Here is an 18,826-nt window from a genome sequence, read left to right on the forward strand (position 1 = left end):
ATCACAATTACATAGTTTCAAGTAGCGTTGGAAATGATCTTTACGTTTGTTGGAAATCATCTATATAATTAGATATGATACTTCTCTAAGCATTCTTTTGAAACAAAATCTTTAAGAAAAATAAATTTTTCAGTCTGTTCTTTGGTCCTTTGTTCCTACGTGTTAGAAACACGACATATCATGGACATAGTATTCGATACTAAGGTATTTTCGAAGTGCATTCCCTTATTGAGAACATTCTCTCTATCTTAGTGCTATAATTTTAATAGTAATAACAACTATAAATGAAGGTGGTTTCTTATGCGTCGCCATTTCCTTAACCATGTTTTTCTTCTGTTCTTTAATTCGTTTATTAATTTTGTTTGTAGCTTTGTGGGTATTTATGGTTGTATTTTTACGTTTGTGCTTTTAGATATTGTTTCAGTCTTTTTCTTGTTTAATTACAGTTTGTTTATTCTTTCTAATTTTCTTCGTAGCAATGAATGTCCAAAGAATCAGATAGCACTCTTACTATCCTTATCTTACTATTTGTTATCCTAACACACGGCTTCACCAACGTTTCAATCTTCCTGAAAAATTCCGGATTCTTTCAAGATACTAGAAAGTAAATGTTTAAAAGGTTAAAGAAAAATTGTATTAAAAAGATTCCTATGAACTTATAAATATACACCGTTTGCTTTTCCCATTAATTTAAACGTTTTTTTTTTTTTTTTTTTTTTTAACAGAACAAAACACCACGCTATTGATATTTAAATCTAATATTGGAAGAAGAAAACATATTAGCATTTCACCTTCACCTAGAAAAGTCGTGCACAATCTTAATTTACTTTTTCTTTAATGTTTAGTTCTCATGTGTTAAAATTATCATACAGTTTCGTTTCTAATAAAAAAGTAAGAACTTTTGCTAAATAAATAAAAGAAGGATATGTAGTCAAGGCCACGTTTACATTTTTATCGCTCTAGCTGTCGAAGAGTTTGTTTTGAACATTTTATAGGTTTTCCTTTTCCTTCTGTCTTTATGAAGTCTTTAATTTTCATTCCTTCTTTGTTTTTGTTTTCTTGAAATGGAAAAGAATAACTTTTAAATCAAAAGTGTTATGGTCACTGCCTCTTCTTTCTTTCCTTTCTTTTTCCATTTTTTTTTTCAGATAAATACGTTTAGATATTTGCTTTCCGCTTCTTTCTTTTTAAAACTGCAATAAATACTGTATATATAGAGAGGAACTGAGCGGGTTATGGAATGTTGCTAGGGAATAACAGTATATGTGCTCTGGTTTATGCTGCATTCTTATAACAATTGTTGAATTTATTTATGAGGACAGAGAACATGTGATACTTTTCTGTAAGAGCCGTTTAAGTATTTTAGTAAGAAAAATTCAATTGTGGAAGCGCCAGAAGCTTTTACAAACATAGGCCTATCCGCAATGTTTAATTTTATAATGAACGTATAAAATTTGCTGCGTCAGTCTAATTGCAATGGGTGCGTTAAACTTCAAGGCAATGACATAATTAAGTAGGGAAAAAAGGTTATGGGAAGGGTTATGGACTCTTGCAAGGTCTAATGATCTCCACGATTCTAATGAGGAGGAAGACATCATCATTCTACAGCATTCTCAAGTATTAATAACGTAATGAAGGGAATCTTTTGCGGCAGTAAATATATGAAAACGTTCGACGGGAAATGTAGGTCCAACGTGTTCAATAGGACATACGGGTTCATGAAGAATCCTCTGGTAGGGATTTTATTAGTAATTGTTACGAATCTTTGGAGTAAATTTCATTTCATTCAGATGTGTTTCTCATAAGTTTGGAATTTTCATAAACAGAAGAATATATTACTATTACAATATTTTCCGAGAATTTTTGAAACACATTATACGGTTCCTCGTAAATCTGTATAAAAAGTTGTTATTTTAGAAGAAGAAACTATAAAATCCTATTTATAAACGAGAAACGTTGCAGTGTTGCGCTAATTTTTAGCAGTAAATAAAAACCAAACCAAACCACTTGGCGTAGCGGCCCGATTTGTGGGCCTGAGTCGCTCCATGCCATCTGTTAGCGACTGGTGGAACTATATCCAGCCTAGCGACGAACAGCGCGCTGCGGCGCCCTATCCAAGGATGTTATAAGATAGAGGATCTGCCCATACAAGAAAATCGTGAAGCCATACGTCACAGCTTCGCCACACGTACTCTGCCCACTCCGCGCCACTAAGATCGCAATGTTTCGAGCCAACAATCATGGCGAAAACGAGAGTAGCCAGCTCAGACGATGCTCGGTTGTTTTTTGGCTTCATTGAATTCATACGATGAAGATACGTACGGGCAGATCCTCTATTTTATAACACCCTTGGCCCTATCGCTAACCGGCGTATCGGGAGCTTTCTAGATCTTGTGGCCGTCACGTCTTTTATTCACGTAACTCTTTAGTTTGCTTCATGACGCTGGACAGACGTCCAAAATTGGGGAAACATTGGCCTAAAATCGAACCCGGGACCGCGCGGATATGAATCCAACGTTCTAACCACTATACTTGCCGCGACCTTATCCTGATAGCCGAGATACGCAGCTTCAATTCAGGCGACTCCGCGCACATTACATAGTTCCTCCCGTTACACAAGTAAAACATTACTTAGGAGATCAATTCAAAGAGCTAATTGAGTTCAAGTATATAAAAATGTCAATACAGAAACAATATTTAAAATAAATTATACTGCATTTATTAGTAAAGGGTTATGAAAATGACGTCACGACTCAGAATCGGAAAGAGAGAAGGAAAGAAAGGAGTGAAAAGCCGGCAGCTAAGATGCGAGTCTCTTGCAAGTGTTGCAAGATGATAAACTTGAAAAACCTTATAACAAAAGCAGAGGACCAGTAAAATTACTTAATTGGTCAATGTTAGAAACCGTCCACAATGGATAGGAAATGGCTTAATATTTTTATATGATATATAAATTAAATAGAGTAACTACCCCATAAGAAACTTCATTGCCTGCTGATAAATGAAACAAAAGAAAGAATGGGACTCACATGTAACTTCTGCAATTTTTGTGCAGAGAGTAACACTGCTCTGCCAAATATCGTCTTCGCGCGTGCGTTAGAGTGAGTACGTGGGTGTACTGAAACTGAAACCATGAAGAGTGTTAAGCGCGAAGTTGAAAATATGAATGAATCCGAATTATCATCTTCTCAGTATTATCGCAAACACGAGGAAGGGAAACCTCTTTAAAGTCAAGCAAAGTAAATTGCCAACAATTTGTACGCTCGACTAAGAGAAAAAAATGCAGACACAACTATTGAAGAAATTGTTAATATGATTGTTGCCGGTTCGCTGTGGCTTACTCAGTGTCAATGTAGAGTTGCTGTGCTTTTAGGGAAAAAAAAAAAAAAGTCGTATTTTTAATTTATTGTGTGGGAGGGTGGCTGCTCGTATGTTTCTGTTTATGATTGACCATTTCCAGGTAGATATATGAGAATAACTTCATTTCTTATCCTTTCTTACCTTAATCAATTGAAATGAATAAGCAAAATAGTTTTCATGCTCTTGGGTTTTAATTGTGAGGATTGCAAATACATGACGTGCGAATTTCCAATACATTTATTACTATTGTCGTGTCTTCATGAATTATTAAAACAAATAGACCAAGAAACATATTTTTTGTAAGCGGCAGGAAAAGGACGAGAAATCATCGCTCCGTGAATATCAGCTGAAACTCAGAACAGCGCCAGTTGAAACCTTGGCGATTGAGAGCCAAACCAAAACACACACACACACACATACAAAGGCTTCCCTGTGAAAAGGTTCGCGCGCCGATATGTATTAATGCGCTTGTGATGCGGCTTTCAAGTTAACATTGCGTTTAGTATAGACTGCGGTGTTCCCTCTCTAATAGTAAATAGTCACGCTAATATAGATATTGCTATCTGCGCTATCACTTTCAAGACTGATGCTAATAGACCTCGCTTCGTCAAGGAATTTGGCAATTTAAAACAGTTGTGACGATTTTATTGCAATTTAAACTGTATTGTTTTAATTTAATTATTTTAAAATGAATAGTGACGATACTGAACATGAACATGCTTTGATGTTTTTTTATTAGGATAAAGTAGGGTATTATTGGGCTTGGACACAACAACTACCTGAAAAGGACATATCCAGCTATTTGGACAAGTTTTTATTTAATTTTATTTCCTTAGCAGGTCAAATAACAAAATGACTTATTCGGTAATAATATATAGGTTTTCAATAGTTTCATCGCTATTTGATATATTAGTTACACACTTCGCAATTTTTCTAACACACTACGTCGTTATGTTATTACACGTGATTCTGTTGATTTTATTCATTTTTACAAACTGTTTCGTTATATAACGCATATGTAAACATAGGAAGATTTAATATTTTTCTCTTTTAATCCTCAATCAGCAAAGGTTCGTAATTACTGGTTCCGTAAAGAGCATCGTTCTGTGAAAGAATTCAACTTCAAAGACATGAGTGTCAACAATTTTATGACTTGGCTGCGAAATTTTAGCACACTCAGATGAAAATTCACGCTTGGTGCTTGGTAGCTCAGTGATGAAGTGTGCTTATCTCGAGTGTGTGGGGTCCTTGGTTCAATTTCAGCTCCTGTCAGGTGAGCTTTGTGATGGAAAACACTGTGTGAGTGGGTTTTCTTGGGGCTATCTCGTTCTCTCCCACTTTGTTCATTCCATCATCCATATCATTAATAATGTCTCCCTTAGTAGTGCGTAATAATGGAATGTTAAACTAAAACAACAAAAAAAGTTTCAACAAGGTCCTTTAAATATCTAAAAAGAATAAATATATAGCCTATTGATTTTTTCTCGATATAACTAATTGAAGTCAGAAAACAATTTGGCATTGCTACTGATTGGTTATTGAACTTATGAATATTTGTTTAGTCTCAAAGTTAGTCCTAAATACACCTTGTACTTGCGTATTACAATAAAAAAAATAAAAGTTCTAAAAACACAAATCTTCATATAAAAATAGTCAAATGTGTATAGTTTATTTAGTTAAATCAGAATTGCGCTAAATATTAAATCTCAGTTCTCATTTAAGGAAGAAATGTGCTTACACACATAGGGTCTATATAAACACACCGAGCATTATGTGGTCGCACTGGCTGAAATGGCCATACTATGGTTTGTCAGAAGCTCTTCTGACACGAACTTTTAAGATTTTATTTCGGTACATAGAGTTGAAGCGAGTTGCAAGTGAAACAGGTAAAAAAGAGCTTACATTCTTTCAGTTTGCTTTAGTAATACACAAAATAAGTCATTTCAGTTTGCTTTACACATTCACGTTCTGAGGTGAAAATCTTAAGGTACCATATCATCTTAGTTAGTGATATATTTACTAAAGACAACTTTTTGGGAGCAATAAAGATGGTACTTTCTACTTGTCAGCCAAAGCTGTGAGATATCTGTTTTACTCTGTTAATACTATACTAGTACAGATTCTTATTATTCTTATTAATTAAAATAGTAATTAATAATAATAATAATAATAATAATAATAATAATAATAATAATAATAATAATAATAATAATAATAATAATAATAATAATAATAATAATAATAATAAACTGTGAAATTGAAAAGTTTTTATAAGAAAAAATGTATGGAGAACCCACTTGTTCTTGCAATTCAAAATGAAATTCTACGGTATTCGATAAAAAGTTTATGAATATTCTAACAATTCAGATTTACAGGTAAACTATCTATAGCACATATATTTACATATTATCAAGATGTTTGAAAGAAGCCCGGGAACACGTCAAACATTGAGGAATTATTATTGTTTATTGTTTGTTGGGAGCGAATAAACCGTAGGCAAATCGAAGTGAAAACGGAACACGTAAGCAGTGAGGCTAAGTATTGCCACTTTTACTGTTGTTTCCGGAAGTTTGCACGGTGCTTTATCGGTAAGAGAAGTGCTTAGAAAAAAAAAGTGTTACATAAGACGAAGGAAAACACAATCAGCAAAGAGAAATCCTCTCTTTCATGAGTATTCAGTTATCTGTCATTTTCAGTACCTCCAAAACTCTTTTAGTTGAAGGAAGAATAGCTACTGATTTCCTTATATAGAATTGGGCTACATAAAATAGTTTATATTGTCCCCGTGGCAAGCATCGGTGCGTGTAACTGGCAATGGGGAAGTTGTATGAAATTCATTGCTCCTAGTGAAGATAATTATGGCTGAGATTTTCACTGTGTGCATACTGTTTCAAGTAGTACTCAACGCATGAAAGTTAAAATAAAAATACCATTAATTATGACACTTTTCCTATAGTTCTTTCTCATAATCTTACGCTACAACGAATGGAACGGTTTCGAATCATGAGATTGAGATCACAATTTTCTTTTTGATCATCTTGACAGGCACGTAGCCAGGTTTTCGTGAAGGGGAAGAGGGTCCGTGATATGAAATACTGTGGTCATAACACCAGGGGCTCGATCATTCTAAACTACTTTACTATCAACATAATATTGGTTTGTTACAACAATAAAATGAGGATATGTTGGTAAGTATTTTTATAACAAAGTATGAAGAAATCTTAAGTAAAATAATAAAAAGAAAGGTGTTGAAAAAGATTTTACAGTATTTACGTCCTCCCTCTGTTCATTCAAATATAACAATCTTCCTTTCATTATGACCTCAACTATTATAAAAAGTACATACTCAATAATGTCTTGTAAAATATTTTACAATATTTGTGTTCCTTTCTCTGTTGAATCAAATGTTAACAGAACTTTGGTTCCACATAACTTTTTGTTTTTATTATTCCGTCATCTTCTGCCTGTTTCAAATAACAGGTTAAAGGAGCAGTAGAAAAATGTTTCAGAAATAACATGTTTGATACTGCAAGGATGCGATGACGAAAAATTATGATTAAAAAACTGTCCAAGCTGTTATACAACGGTACTATACTTTCAGAAGCTTGAAATCTTCCTAACTAGTAGCAGAAATTTTGAGAATTCCGTAACTTTTCTAGAAATTCTGAGAATTCCGCAACTTTTCTAGAAATTTCAAATTCCCTGACTCTTCCAGAATATCTCGCTTACCTCGCCACCATGTATTGCAAGTAATACAAATCTCCTCATAAGAAAGAGTAACCAAAAGCTTATGGGAATCGGACCCGGTTTTTCTTGCCCACGGGTGCGAGCGTTAACCATATATCCACGAGAGAGCTAGTGTAAGCACAATTAACTTTTTCTTGGGATTCTGTGAGTAAAGCATTTCTTCATGGAATTCTGGGTTTGTATGGTCCAATGATTGGAGGAACCGAATGAAAAATTTTAGTTCATACTGTAAAGGATCGCTGACTTCGAAGACGTAGTAACAGTATCACTTTTCTTTTGGTTTTTAGAGAATTTCATCATACGTTTCTTTGACCATGCATCACCGACTTTCAAAGGAATTTATACGCTTTTGCCTAAAATACAATGCTCTACATACGTTACTCCTGTTTTTGTAATACCAAAGACCTGTAAATTGAACTTTTAACGTTTCTGAGCATCAGTGTTAAACAATGAAAATACGAGTGAGGACATCAAAATGTAATAGTCATATTAATTTTAATATCCAACTTTTATGCCTTCCATTTTTTTTAAAAAAAGGTACGTTGATTTACAGAACCAATAGCTATGAAATAATTGAGAAAATGGGCAGAAGTAAAAGAATTGTTAGAACATTAATAAAATTTCATCAAAGTGTAGAATTTCTTTTTATGTTGCAAGAAAAACTGGATTCTCGATACCTTTCTTCTTCTAAAAACTTTTCAATTTCACAGATTATTATTATCGTATACCTATTATTAGGAACGTAATGGAGCTATAAGGGAGTATACGGGGCATACCCATCTAAAACTTTCATATCCCAGCGTATACTCACTTCAAATTTATGAAAGAACAGTGTACATCCGGGTAGGTATACTCTATATTTTTGAAAACTGTCGAATGTAAACCTACCAAGAAATTTTAACATTACATGCTCAATTTATAATGCTCATATCGCCAGGATCGAACTCTAGTTATTGCTTCCTGTAGACCTGACTGGTTTAACACTGAATTATTGTACTCTATCTTAATAGAAAGATCTATATAATAGCATAATTTGGTAGCGTAATTACTGAGTACTACTGAATCATCTGAAATACTACTAATTTGTTTGTTCCATTTTTTAAAAGTTAAATTTTACTTAAAATTCAAATGTGATCAAGTATAAAAAGCTTCTACTTGAATATTTATGGGAGAATCTTAATTTCACTCCAGACTTTGATTCTGGGAGCATTCAATCTGTAAATTTAAGAACACCGAAACTGATAAGATCCTAGCCCGCCGAATTTGAGCCTTTTCTATATTGTTAGATTGTTTCAGTAAAAATTTGCGTATCATTTTCATGCAAACTTACTTCCCGTCAACGCGAAAAGAAAAAAGAAAGAAATAACATTTCTCTTGCTTCTACTAGTCACTGCACTGTAGACTAATTGTTTCTTAATATTGTCTGGTTTTCGTGGCAGACGAACAAATCCTTCATGACAGCGGTGAAACTTCAATTTCAAGTTGCACCTTTCCAGGAACTCTTCTCGGTGGGAATGCATAACTTCTTATTCAACTACCCCTGAAACACAAAATTTTACACTTGACATCACATTTAATTTTGTTTTTACAAGCAATAAATAATAATCTTATACTAAAACACATTAGCACTTTACATGGCTTTCCCTCCTAATTTTGCAACCAGTGGCGACATATACTAAATTTTTCATGGTCATCTTACTATACCTACATCAAGCATATTTTAAAACAACTGTTAATCTGTAGTTATACAGTACATTACTGGATTTTTACATTAACAGTGATCTAACGACAGGCTGGATATTACACTGATATGCAGAAGTTAAGGAGGCAATAAGTTTTGCATGCTGTGTCACTCGTAAGTGGCGTATATTCGTAAAACGTGAACTATATATAGAAAATAGTGCTACAGTATAAAACAGAAAACAAGAACAAACACTTTATTAGAAGAACAAAAATGTAACTTTTAAACACAGCCAATAACTTTCACCGAAATTACACCGACTCATGGTATTTCCCCGCATTATGACATTACAGAAGTAGAAGGGTCCTTACAATGGTGTGTGATCACCGTGGGCAGCAATGCGTGCTCTGCGCCCTGACCCCATGTTGTTCTCAAAATTGGTACAAAGGGTGTGGAGTTCCATGACTCCATCAACGCTGTTGACAATGGTTGGATGGTCCTTGGCGCATATGAACGTGCTCCAAGACGTCTCCCCATATCACCCTAAACGTGCTCGACGGAATTTAAGTCGGGAGAGCAGGCAAGGCCTGAATATACTCTCGGTCTAAGTGCTCCGCCACTTGCGCTCTTCGCTGCGATCGCGCATTATCATCCGTAAATAAGAAGTTGGGGCACCTCTGAAAACATGCATGTGGAGAAAGAGTATATTGTCATAATAACGTTTACCGGTGGGTGTACCGCACTTTGGTATTCTATTAACTTTCATTTAACAGGGTTTTATTTTGCATACCTGATGGATACCGTTACATCACCTTAAACAAAAACACTACATTTTGTCTATCCGGACTTCCAAACTATGCTGTGCATAAGTATCGAAAGTCTTATAGAACAGCTTTGCTCGTTCGTCCGTCTGTCGACAGGTATCAGAACAAAAACAGTAAGAGATCGAGATGCGTTTTTTTTTCAATCCATTCAGAGCTCAAAAACGATAACAGATAGTGAGAAATTTTTTAACATTATTTTTCAAACGATTAAGCGCCCCAATAATAGGTTTCATCCCCTGTTTTGAAGGTATATTAAAAGCGGATGTGGCTAAAATTATCCATTTTCGGTTTCAGCGTTTATTATCACATAACAAACACGGTAACATAGCGAGAAGCATTTTTTGCAAACTATTTACCGTCTCAAGACAACATATCATGACTATCCATAACACTCTATGAAAACCAGAAGTGGTTCAAATTTACTATTATTTCCGGTTTCAATAGTGATTTCCGAAGAGCAAAAACGGGAAAATGAGTTTTTTGCAATCGATTTAGTGTCCCAAGAATAGGTTGTATCTCCTCCTTTAGTCTTCTATTCATACTGGAAGTGGATGAAATAAAAATATTTGGTTGTAACCTTTATCGTCATTAAAACAAAAGCAGTAATGGATAGAGAGTAATAGCCTTTTGATACATATACAGCATCCGAGGAACAAGTTTTGTCTTTGATCTTATTACTCTGTTGCAAGCAGTATTTGTATGCACTACTTCAAGTTTGAGTGTTGAATTCGCAAAGTTTGGAAGCCTTAGTTTCACACCGTGAAACGATTCACTTGTTTTCTTTTATATCTCTTTCTAGTGGAATGTACGTGGAATTGCTTTCGGAGAGATTTAGTTCCTCAAACTTCATAGACTTCATACACTTCTAATGCCAAGACTCTTACTTTATTCCTTAGCAACTAGGTTATGATGAACGAGGAATTTTATGAAGGTGACTCCACTGCTATGAAAATGATCTCACATTCGAATTGCTATGATGTATTGTACTCCCAATGCAGTTTGAATCTAATTCTCTGTTACCAACAACAGCAGGAATACACAAAGCAATTTTCCCCTACTTCATTTCTTTTGCAGGTGAGAAGGTTTATAAATTCATTATGTAAGTTCTTATTACAATAGTTAAATTGGTGTAGTGAAATACAACCTTGACCATCTAAAATAATAAAAATAAAATAAATGAGCAAAGTAACTATTTTTCTGTCCGTTTTTCTTCAAAACTGTAACGCTCTTCATCCTCTTTAATTGCCGTAAATTACGTAAGAAATTGTGTATGAAGTAATGTGAAAGTTTTCACTTAAGTTTGCTCATTTCATGGACTGGAAAGATGAAATAAAGATAAAAACAAATTTGCCATTTTGATCATTCAACTCAACTTTCTGCCGTTATAGCTCACAAAAGACAATGGTCGACAGGAAGACTTTTGGCTGGGTTATTTGTGATGAGAACATCAATTATTATCGGTATTATTTCTGACTTTTTAGACCAGAGTTCTTTCCCTCTTAATTCAAGTAGTTATCCAGTTCCTCCACTGTGATGGGCCAATCAGTAAATTTCGTGTCTACACCGGGTAGACCTGTGCCTATGGGGAGACCAAAGGGGCTGAGCCTTCCCCTGCGACTACGGACAGCTCTCCCTGAAATTTTCAGTTGATTGTTTAGATAAACATGTGTTCAAAATATAAGCAATCAAGAACTTGAGTTAAACCAAAGTTACCCCCCCCCCCAAAAAAAAGAATATGTTTCTCAGTCCTCTATCTTAGAATTTTGGCTACAGGTATTCTTTGTAGTTTATTTTCGAAAGTAATAATAATAATAATAATAATAATAATAATAATAATAATAATAATAATAATAATAATAATAATAATAATAATAATAATAATAATAATAATAATAATAATAAAAGTTTGTAATGCGCTGCTATTATAAATTTGAACCGCAGCGCATTACATAACATTTTGGAAATGGTGTGATAAGCATTTTGGTCCGCATCCTATGATCTAAATTTTAAAAACAAAAACTTTTTCGAATCGAAATAAGTAAATAAACATATTGGCAACTCTTTACTTTGGGCAAGTCAGTATTATTCACATGTTGTCACTGATTCCTTGCTGTTGCTTATTCACATAGATATTTTCTCACTAATGTCGTTGCTGTTCCTGATTCACATAGAATTGCCGAACGAGCGTTAGCGAGTGAAGGTGGGTTAGAGCCCCGCAGGGCACGTTGTTTTCTCTTTCGTTCTTGGGAATTGTAACTGTAACTGCGGGAACAGGTTCAGATGAATCGGCTATTGTCCTGCGAGATAAAGTGTGTCTAAAATAAGTAATTTTAATATTTTTCCTGCAATTATAGCAGAATATAACCTGTCATAAAGTGATTTAAAGTACAATAGCAACAGGCAATACATAAATATATTTAATTATTGTTTTGTTTCAGAAGACAATAAATAAATTACGAAGCACTAATCTCGAATCTTAGGTAGGAAGACTCTTTCTCCCTTTCCCTAAACCCTTTGCCACCATAAAATTGAATCTAAATTATAAAATATATAGTTAAGTTTTCAAAATTCTGTTTTATCAAAACTTCAAAACTTTTGGAGTACAAATATGTTCAGAATCTAGTTGAGATCTTACTAAGTTTAACAGCTGAGTAGTGTATTGAAGAGTTGACTTTTAATAAGTAGAGGTTATAAAAGTTAATTTATACAGAAGTTTTCATTAATTCGTACGTTGTTTCAGCTGGAGATTTGTATCCATCGCGGTGCACGGTGGAAAATCGTCTGATCTGCAAATAGGTTAAAGATAAATATTAGTTAATATAATAAGAGAAAAGGAAAAGATGTTAATAAAAATATTTATATAAGTAAAAAAAATATGTTTGTTCAAATAATTATGATATGTAGAGGAATACAGTTCGATAAGTAAGAAAAGAGAGAAATATAAAAATATAATTATAATAAAAGAAACGTACATTAACTAATAAGTAGGAAGGCGTATACATACCACTGATTTTAACCGAATTTTCGGAGGACACGTTGTACAAATATCATTATCGAATCTGAAAGGAAAAATATAAAATACAGGGATTGCCACTAAAAAAAAAAATATATAGAACAACTAAATCTAAAATGTTACATATTATGTGATAAGTAACTGTTATAATAAAAAGAAAGATATCGTGAATGAATAGTATAACTATTGTGAAATGAAGAAAATAAAGTTGATGCGTTTAATCTTGTGGAAGACGAATAACAAAAATCTAATAGACCATAATAATATATTCTCACCTGAGATTGTAATAGTTTAATTCAATTGTATTAAATAGTTTTGATGAACATAAAACAATGTTATGGAAATTACGATTTTTTCTTAAAATTTATTTTACATTATAGTTGAATTAAAAATTGCTTGAATATCTTAATGATTTCCTTACCTTAAGTTGTGAATTATATATTTCCCTCAATGTTACCTCACCTCTCGAACAGAATCTTGTTTCTTCTAATTTTAATCTCCCATGCCATAATGCGCGAGGGTGGCAATTCCGTCGGTGCAGGACCAAAACATTCTTCAAAATTTTCAATGAGAATGACAATATTGCTCGAGAAGACTGCAGTATCTTTTCTTTTTAGACAGATTCAATTACAAATATTCTCAAATGATTCTGTGTACATACTGAAAATGAAATAGTACCAATACGAAATGTGTTAGCAATATAACTGGAACAATAATAATTAGTACAAATAATAATATGTCATGAAGAAGAGTAAAGTTTAAAAGATTTCAGGTTATATTTGTTTTATTTGGTTTGCGTTGCTGTATTTTTTTTCATTACAAGTTGTAGGTCGGTAAGAACGTAGAAAGTTACAGTATCTTTGTCAGGAATTAATTCTGAATTTCAAATGTAATATATTTTAAGTAATACATATTATATGTAGTTCAGTGTTGATACTTTATGGAAATTTTTTGTCTCCCCTCGCAAAAGCACGTCTTACTCATATGGTTGAATTCTCCTCGCCGGTCAATAGGTAACGATGGAAGAGTTAGCCTGATAAAAAAAAAGATTTAAAAGCTGTGCTATTGAGAATAAAAGTAATGGTGTAGCTTGGACACAAATAAAACTATTTTTTTTTTCACAGTCCAAGATTTAGGGTAAGCGAAAGGCAGAATTGTCTCTATTTCGCCTGCTGGTGATAGGGGCGAGTGATTAACTTGTTATAAATGTAGTAATATTAAACTCATTTGAGAGTCCTCTAGTGACCAATAAACAATACCCTCTCAACAATTTTACTGTTGATGAAAAAAGTGGGTTTAATTTGTAATTCAACGACAACATTTGTTCTAGTTAATGGACAGACGTTGTGATCATTTCCCCACTGCTCCATGCACGTGGTGGCTAGTTCTTGCACACTCCTAAATGTTACAAATTTTGTGTAATACTTGTTTGTGAAGGACATTAATTGTCTAAACCAGTTTCATATGTAATCGATTGCATATTTTGAGTACGTAACTCTTAAAACAGGAAGAGTATGCGGATCATCTGACCTTCAGTGCATTTTGCAAAGAAAAGCCAAAACTGCCTCACCTTTCCAGTGGCACCTGAATCATTTCGATGTCTTAACACGAGATTAGAAGTTGTTTGTCTTTCTTGTAATTTGCTTAGTGTAGGAGAAGTGAAACTGACTTGTTGAAAAAGCGTTTCACCTATTTAGTTCGTGTGTGATTGTTTAGCTAGTCCAGCAAAAATATTGGATCTGATTTTTAGTTTTTATTAACGTAAGACTACATGACTATCCAATACTTCACCCAGTTTGTAGATGGCGAAAGGACGATCAGTAGTATAAAGCCACAAAATCAGGTAAATATATTCATTTGTATTTCATATTTTTCGTGGAAGGTTATTCGTCATTTTCAATTAGCGTTGGACAGGTCGTATTAAAGCAAATAATATTTCTAAATAATGTTTAATGTGTGTTAGGAAATACATTAGTCTCAGAAAACCAGGCATGCTGACGAATATATTTGCTTTCTTTATTTCTTCAATGATGAAAATATGAGGACTGTTTGAGGCAAAGTTTCAGTCTGATTGATCGATATATGTGTGAACTTTTGATATAGTGTTTTCTAGTCATTTTTAGAGAATGTAATTACTAACTAACCATTTGTTTATTTGTTGGAGTTCATTGTCTCTTTTCAAAATCACCATGACTACAGAATGAGACGTGAAACCGCAATGCTCTTCTACCGGGAATCGAACCCTTGACCACATGAACTACAGGCGCGCACGCAGTACACCAGCAAGGAAGGTACTAACAAACCGTGTTTCGTTGTGAAATCAATAGTGAAATTCACTAGCTCATGGGAACATCGAAATATTAAGTTACGTAGAATTTCTAAATTTTAAAATGGACAATTTCAAATTTTAACCAAGTATATAGTCAAGTTTGATGGGTCAACAGCTTACTTGAGAATTAGTTTTTGAGCTAAATGATATACCGTTTGATTGAAAGATATCAGTGTTCTTATGAAGAATCGATTTGGGCACCGACATGGAAATATAACCCAAACGTTCTGTGTGTTTAAAGCAGAAAAAAACGATCATAACTGTCTATTCCTAGTAGAGATTTTGTTTCAGTTCTTAGCGTGCAACTTGGTAGAACACATTACAAGGAAAATACTATAATGCTACCCTCGTGAATATATATTGTTATTTTTGTACTTTTATTGACTATTTAAAGGAATGATTGTATGAGACTATACAGTACCTTTTCATTAACTATAGAATTGCAAGTTTGGGGGGGGAGCTAACAGCGCTTTATTGGTTAATAAGTGGAATAGCGTGATAGTTTTGTTTGTGATTTCAATACCAGTGATGTAAGATGGTTTTAATACTAGTGATTAGTAGTTGAAAGTTACATTCAGAGATTAAATTGCATTAATTCATCGCAAATTAATAATTACTAAAAGGAATTTATTGTGTAAAAGCTCTGTATTGTTTTATGCAACTTTGTCAACATGAAGCCATTTAAACTTTGAATGTTCTCCTTAAAGCTGCATCCCAACATTCTTGAATATTATTCGAAAGCATCATTGGTACCAGCAGCATAATTTCTACTAGTAGTTTGTTTGTTAGGCTATTACCTAATCAGCTTCATTACATTAAGAGAAATACTTGTTCTAGATTCGACCCTTACGACTTTCTAAATAAGAGTATACATTTGATTACTGCGTAACAGATTTGCTATTCATTTTGCATTATTTGCAGTAAATATTATTCTTGATACAGTAGTTAACTCAGTTAGTTGACCGATATAATTGTAGACGCAAGACACAAGCGAAAGTAGTTATCGTGTTGGCCTTCACCTGCAACAAGAAGACTGGACTCGTTCTTCCGGTTCCCACGCACATCACCTTGGTAAACCACCTTCACCCTGAAACCACGATGAAAGAAAGTATTTTTAAAATTGTAAAGCAAGTAGCATATTATTTAACTCAATCTTCTTCCGATATATCATCATCATTATCATATTTATTCTGCCAGTATTGGCAGGTCACTTGCCGCAACTGAGAAGCGTCTATGCTCCACAGTCTTTCGCTAACTTCTTCGTTTTCACGTACGATTTTTCTGTTTTGTTATCATCCATTAATTGTAGTTTCCTTCGCCCTCTCCCTCTCTTTCCTGCCATCATACCCTTTAGCACGTCCCTCATGATACAGTTCCTTCTTATCCAATGCCCCAATCAGTTTCCCTTTCTCTTCTTAATAATATCTAAAATCGTTCTTTTCTCCCCTACTGTTTCTAAGACCCTCTAACTTGTTTTCCGCTCGATCCAACTAATTCTTTCCATTCTTTTTCACAACTACATTTCGAAAGCTTCCAGACGTTTTTCATCATTTTAGCATAATGTCCATGTTTCTGACCCATACAGTAAAACGCTCCATACGAAGCATTTTATAAGTCTTTTTCTCAACTCTTTATTCAAGGTCCCACAAAACAGTATTTTCTTCCTCCTAAAGGCTTATTTCGCTATTCTTATCCTTGCTTTTATGTCACGTTCACACTTTATATCATGACTAATAACAGGCCTACTACCCAAAAGCTGAAAATAAGTAAAATATGGTACATATCAATTTTAATATAAATTATCATGTATTACCGTTCTTATTAAACGATATCGTATCGCTAATAGCTAGACTCATGGAAGTGCGACCCAAATGAAAAATTGGATACCATAATGCAATGTGTGAATAATCATAATTTTTTTCTCGAGTTAATGAATTTTTATCCCTTCCCCCCAAGCGAAAAGTGATAGTAGTTATGTCAAAAATACCTATACAAGGAATATGGAACTGATAAACCATATTTCATACAGCTGTTATTTTATGAATTTAATAGTAAAACTAAAAAGGAAATTCTTTCATATGTTTTTGATGATATTGAGGCTTTATTCATAACATGTATCAAAACATGAAACCAAATTTTAATCAGATTATGCAAATACTGTCATATTACTTTTTTTGCTGCTTTACTTTTGCCAGAAAGCAAAGAGGGTGTATGTGTGTGGAAAGAGGTGATAGTCGAAGGGGGCCAGATCAGGCGAATATGGTGGGTGAGGTTCATAGGTGAAGCCCAGATCCACAAGCAATTGCATGGTTTGATGAGCCTTGTGGGAGGGTGCATTGTCCTGAAGAAACTGAACACCACCACTCACTTTTCCCCGACGTTTTTTTCTTTAGAGCCTCCTTCAGCTCAATCAAATAGTTGGAATAAATTCCAGCATTGATGGTTTCACCCTTTTTAAGATATTTGATAACGATGTCACTGTCCTTATCCCAAAACAACGATGCAAGCACCTTCCCAGTTGATCTTTGGCTTCGGAACTTCTTCGGTCGAGGAGATCCACTGTGGCGCCAGCAGCCACGTTTCATCTTCTGCCACCAAACTGCTCAAGAACTCACCAGGGTTTCAAATTTTTGCAAAATTTCCTTTAACATCTGCACCCGTGTTCTCTTCTGGTCAGTATTCAAACATTTTGGGATCCATTTGGGACTGACCTTCCTCATGTCCAAATATTTTGCTATTATGACATCCACACGCTCACACGATATCCCCAAACACGCACCAATGTTTTTGATGCGCCTATCCTCCATGATCATGTCATGCAATTTGTCGATGTTTTCCGTGGTCACTGCACTTGAAGGCCTGCCTGAGTGAGGTTCATCTTCAGTCTCACGATGACCAGTCTTAAAACGCCTTACCCATTTCGCTACTGTTCTATATCCAGAAGCTTGTTCCCCCAAAGTATCCTGCAAAGTTTTATGAATTTCCATAGAGGATTTGTCTTGCAGTACAAAAAAACTTGATGACACTTCAAAGCTCATTTTTCTCGAATTTCCTTAGACCCTCCGCCATATCTTCTTACAGAACCTGTAACACAGGAAATAACAATGATAAAATGATCATATACGGGATGAGAGGTTCACAATATATGACCTTTCTAGTGACTACAATGATATGTTTCAATTTTTATTTCTTCTTGGTGATTTTCTGAATTCCCAGCCCCCTCCCCGTATATATATATATATATATATATATATATATCCGAACTATGAAGCTTTTATTTTGAAAACAAATAGTAGCACACTAGTTCAATGTAAACGACAGATACGGTTTAACATCTTCCGTACCAGCAGTGACTTACTTGCGTTCGTCATAATCCTTGCACCAGACAATACCAGCGTATGTCACGGACCTCTCCAAGAGTCCACTTAAAAGTTGAGATGCGAGTGTCTCTCAGCACCTGGTATTACTGGACAGTTTGTCATATTTATTATATCTTCCCAAGAATGAGTAGATATACATTAAAAATGTTTGTTCTGATGATGTTAAAAATCTATTATTTGAGACCAGATTACTCAATTAGAGCATGGAGCGGAATGGGTTAATGCAACTATTCAGACGGAAGCTTCATTGAGCATATTAAAGTTGTAATTTATAATATTAATCGACTTACTTATCGAGTTTTCCATTATTAGTATTATTAGTATTATTAGTATTAGTATTATTAGTAGAATATATTACAACCTTAATATGCCCATCAATAATGATGTAGCGGGTCACGAGTCACTTGAGTTACGACTTTTGTCCGGGTCAATCGGATCTAGGTGGCTGTCGTTTGTCATATTCGGTCTGATCCTGTGACCCGGACCGACCCA

General features: G+C 34.3%; 1 protein-coding gene across 2 annotated transcripts in view; it reads left to right on the plus strand.

Annotated features, from left to right (window-relative positions):
* LOC145662691 (putative fatty acyl-CoA reductase CG5065) overlaps positions 1-18,826 on the plus strand; it is a 190,500-nt gene that overhangs the window by 39,465 nt on the left and 132,209 nt on the right. The window contains exon 1 of one of the 2 annotated variants that reach the window (XM_081728522.1): positions 14,292-14,468. The exons of the other annotated variant lie outside the window; for it this stretch is intronic. Coding sequence (XP_081584648.1) covers positions 14,397-14,468 — 72 coding nt within the window. The 5' untranslated portion in view covers positions 14,292-14,396. Of the gene's footprint in view, positions 1-14,291; positions 14,469-18,826 lie in introns of those variants that run through there. 2 annotated transcript variants of the gene reach the window in all.

This window comes from Thermobia domestica, chromosome 10 (genome assembly GCF_964235325.1).
Source record: "Thermobia domestica chromosome 10, izTheDome1.hap1.1, whole genome shotgun sequence".
NCBI lineage: Eukaryota > Metazoa > Arthropoda > Insecta > Zygentoma > Lepismatidae > Thermobia > Thermobia domestica.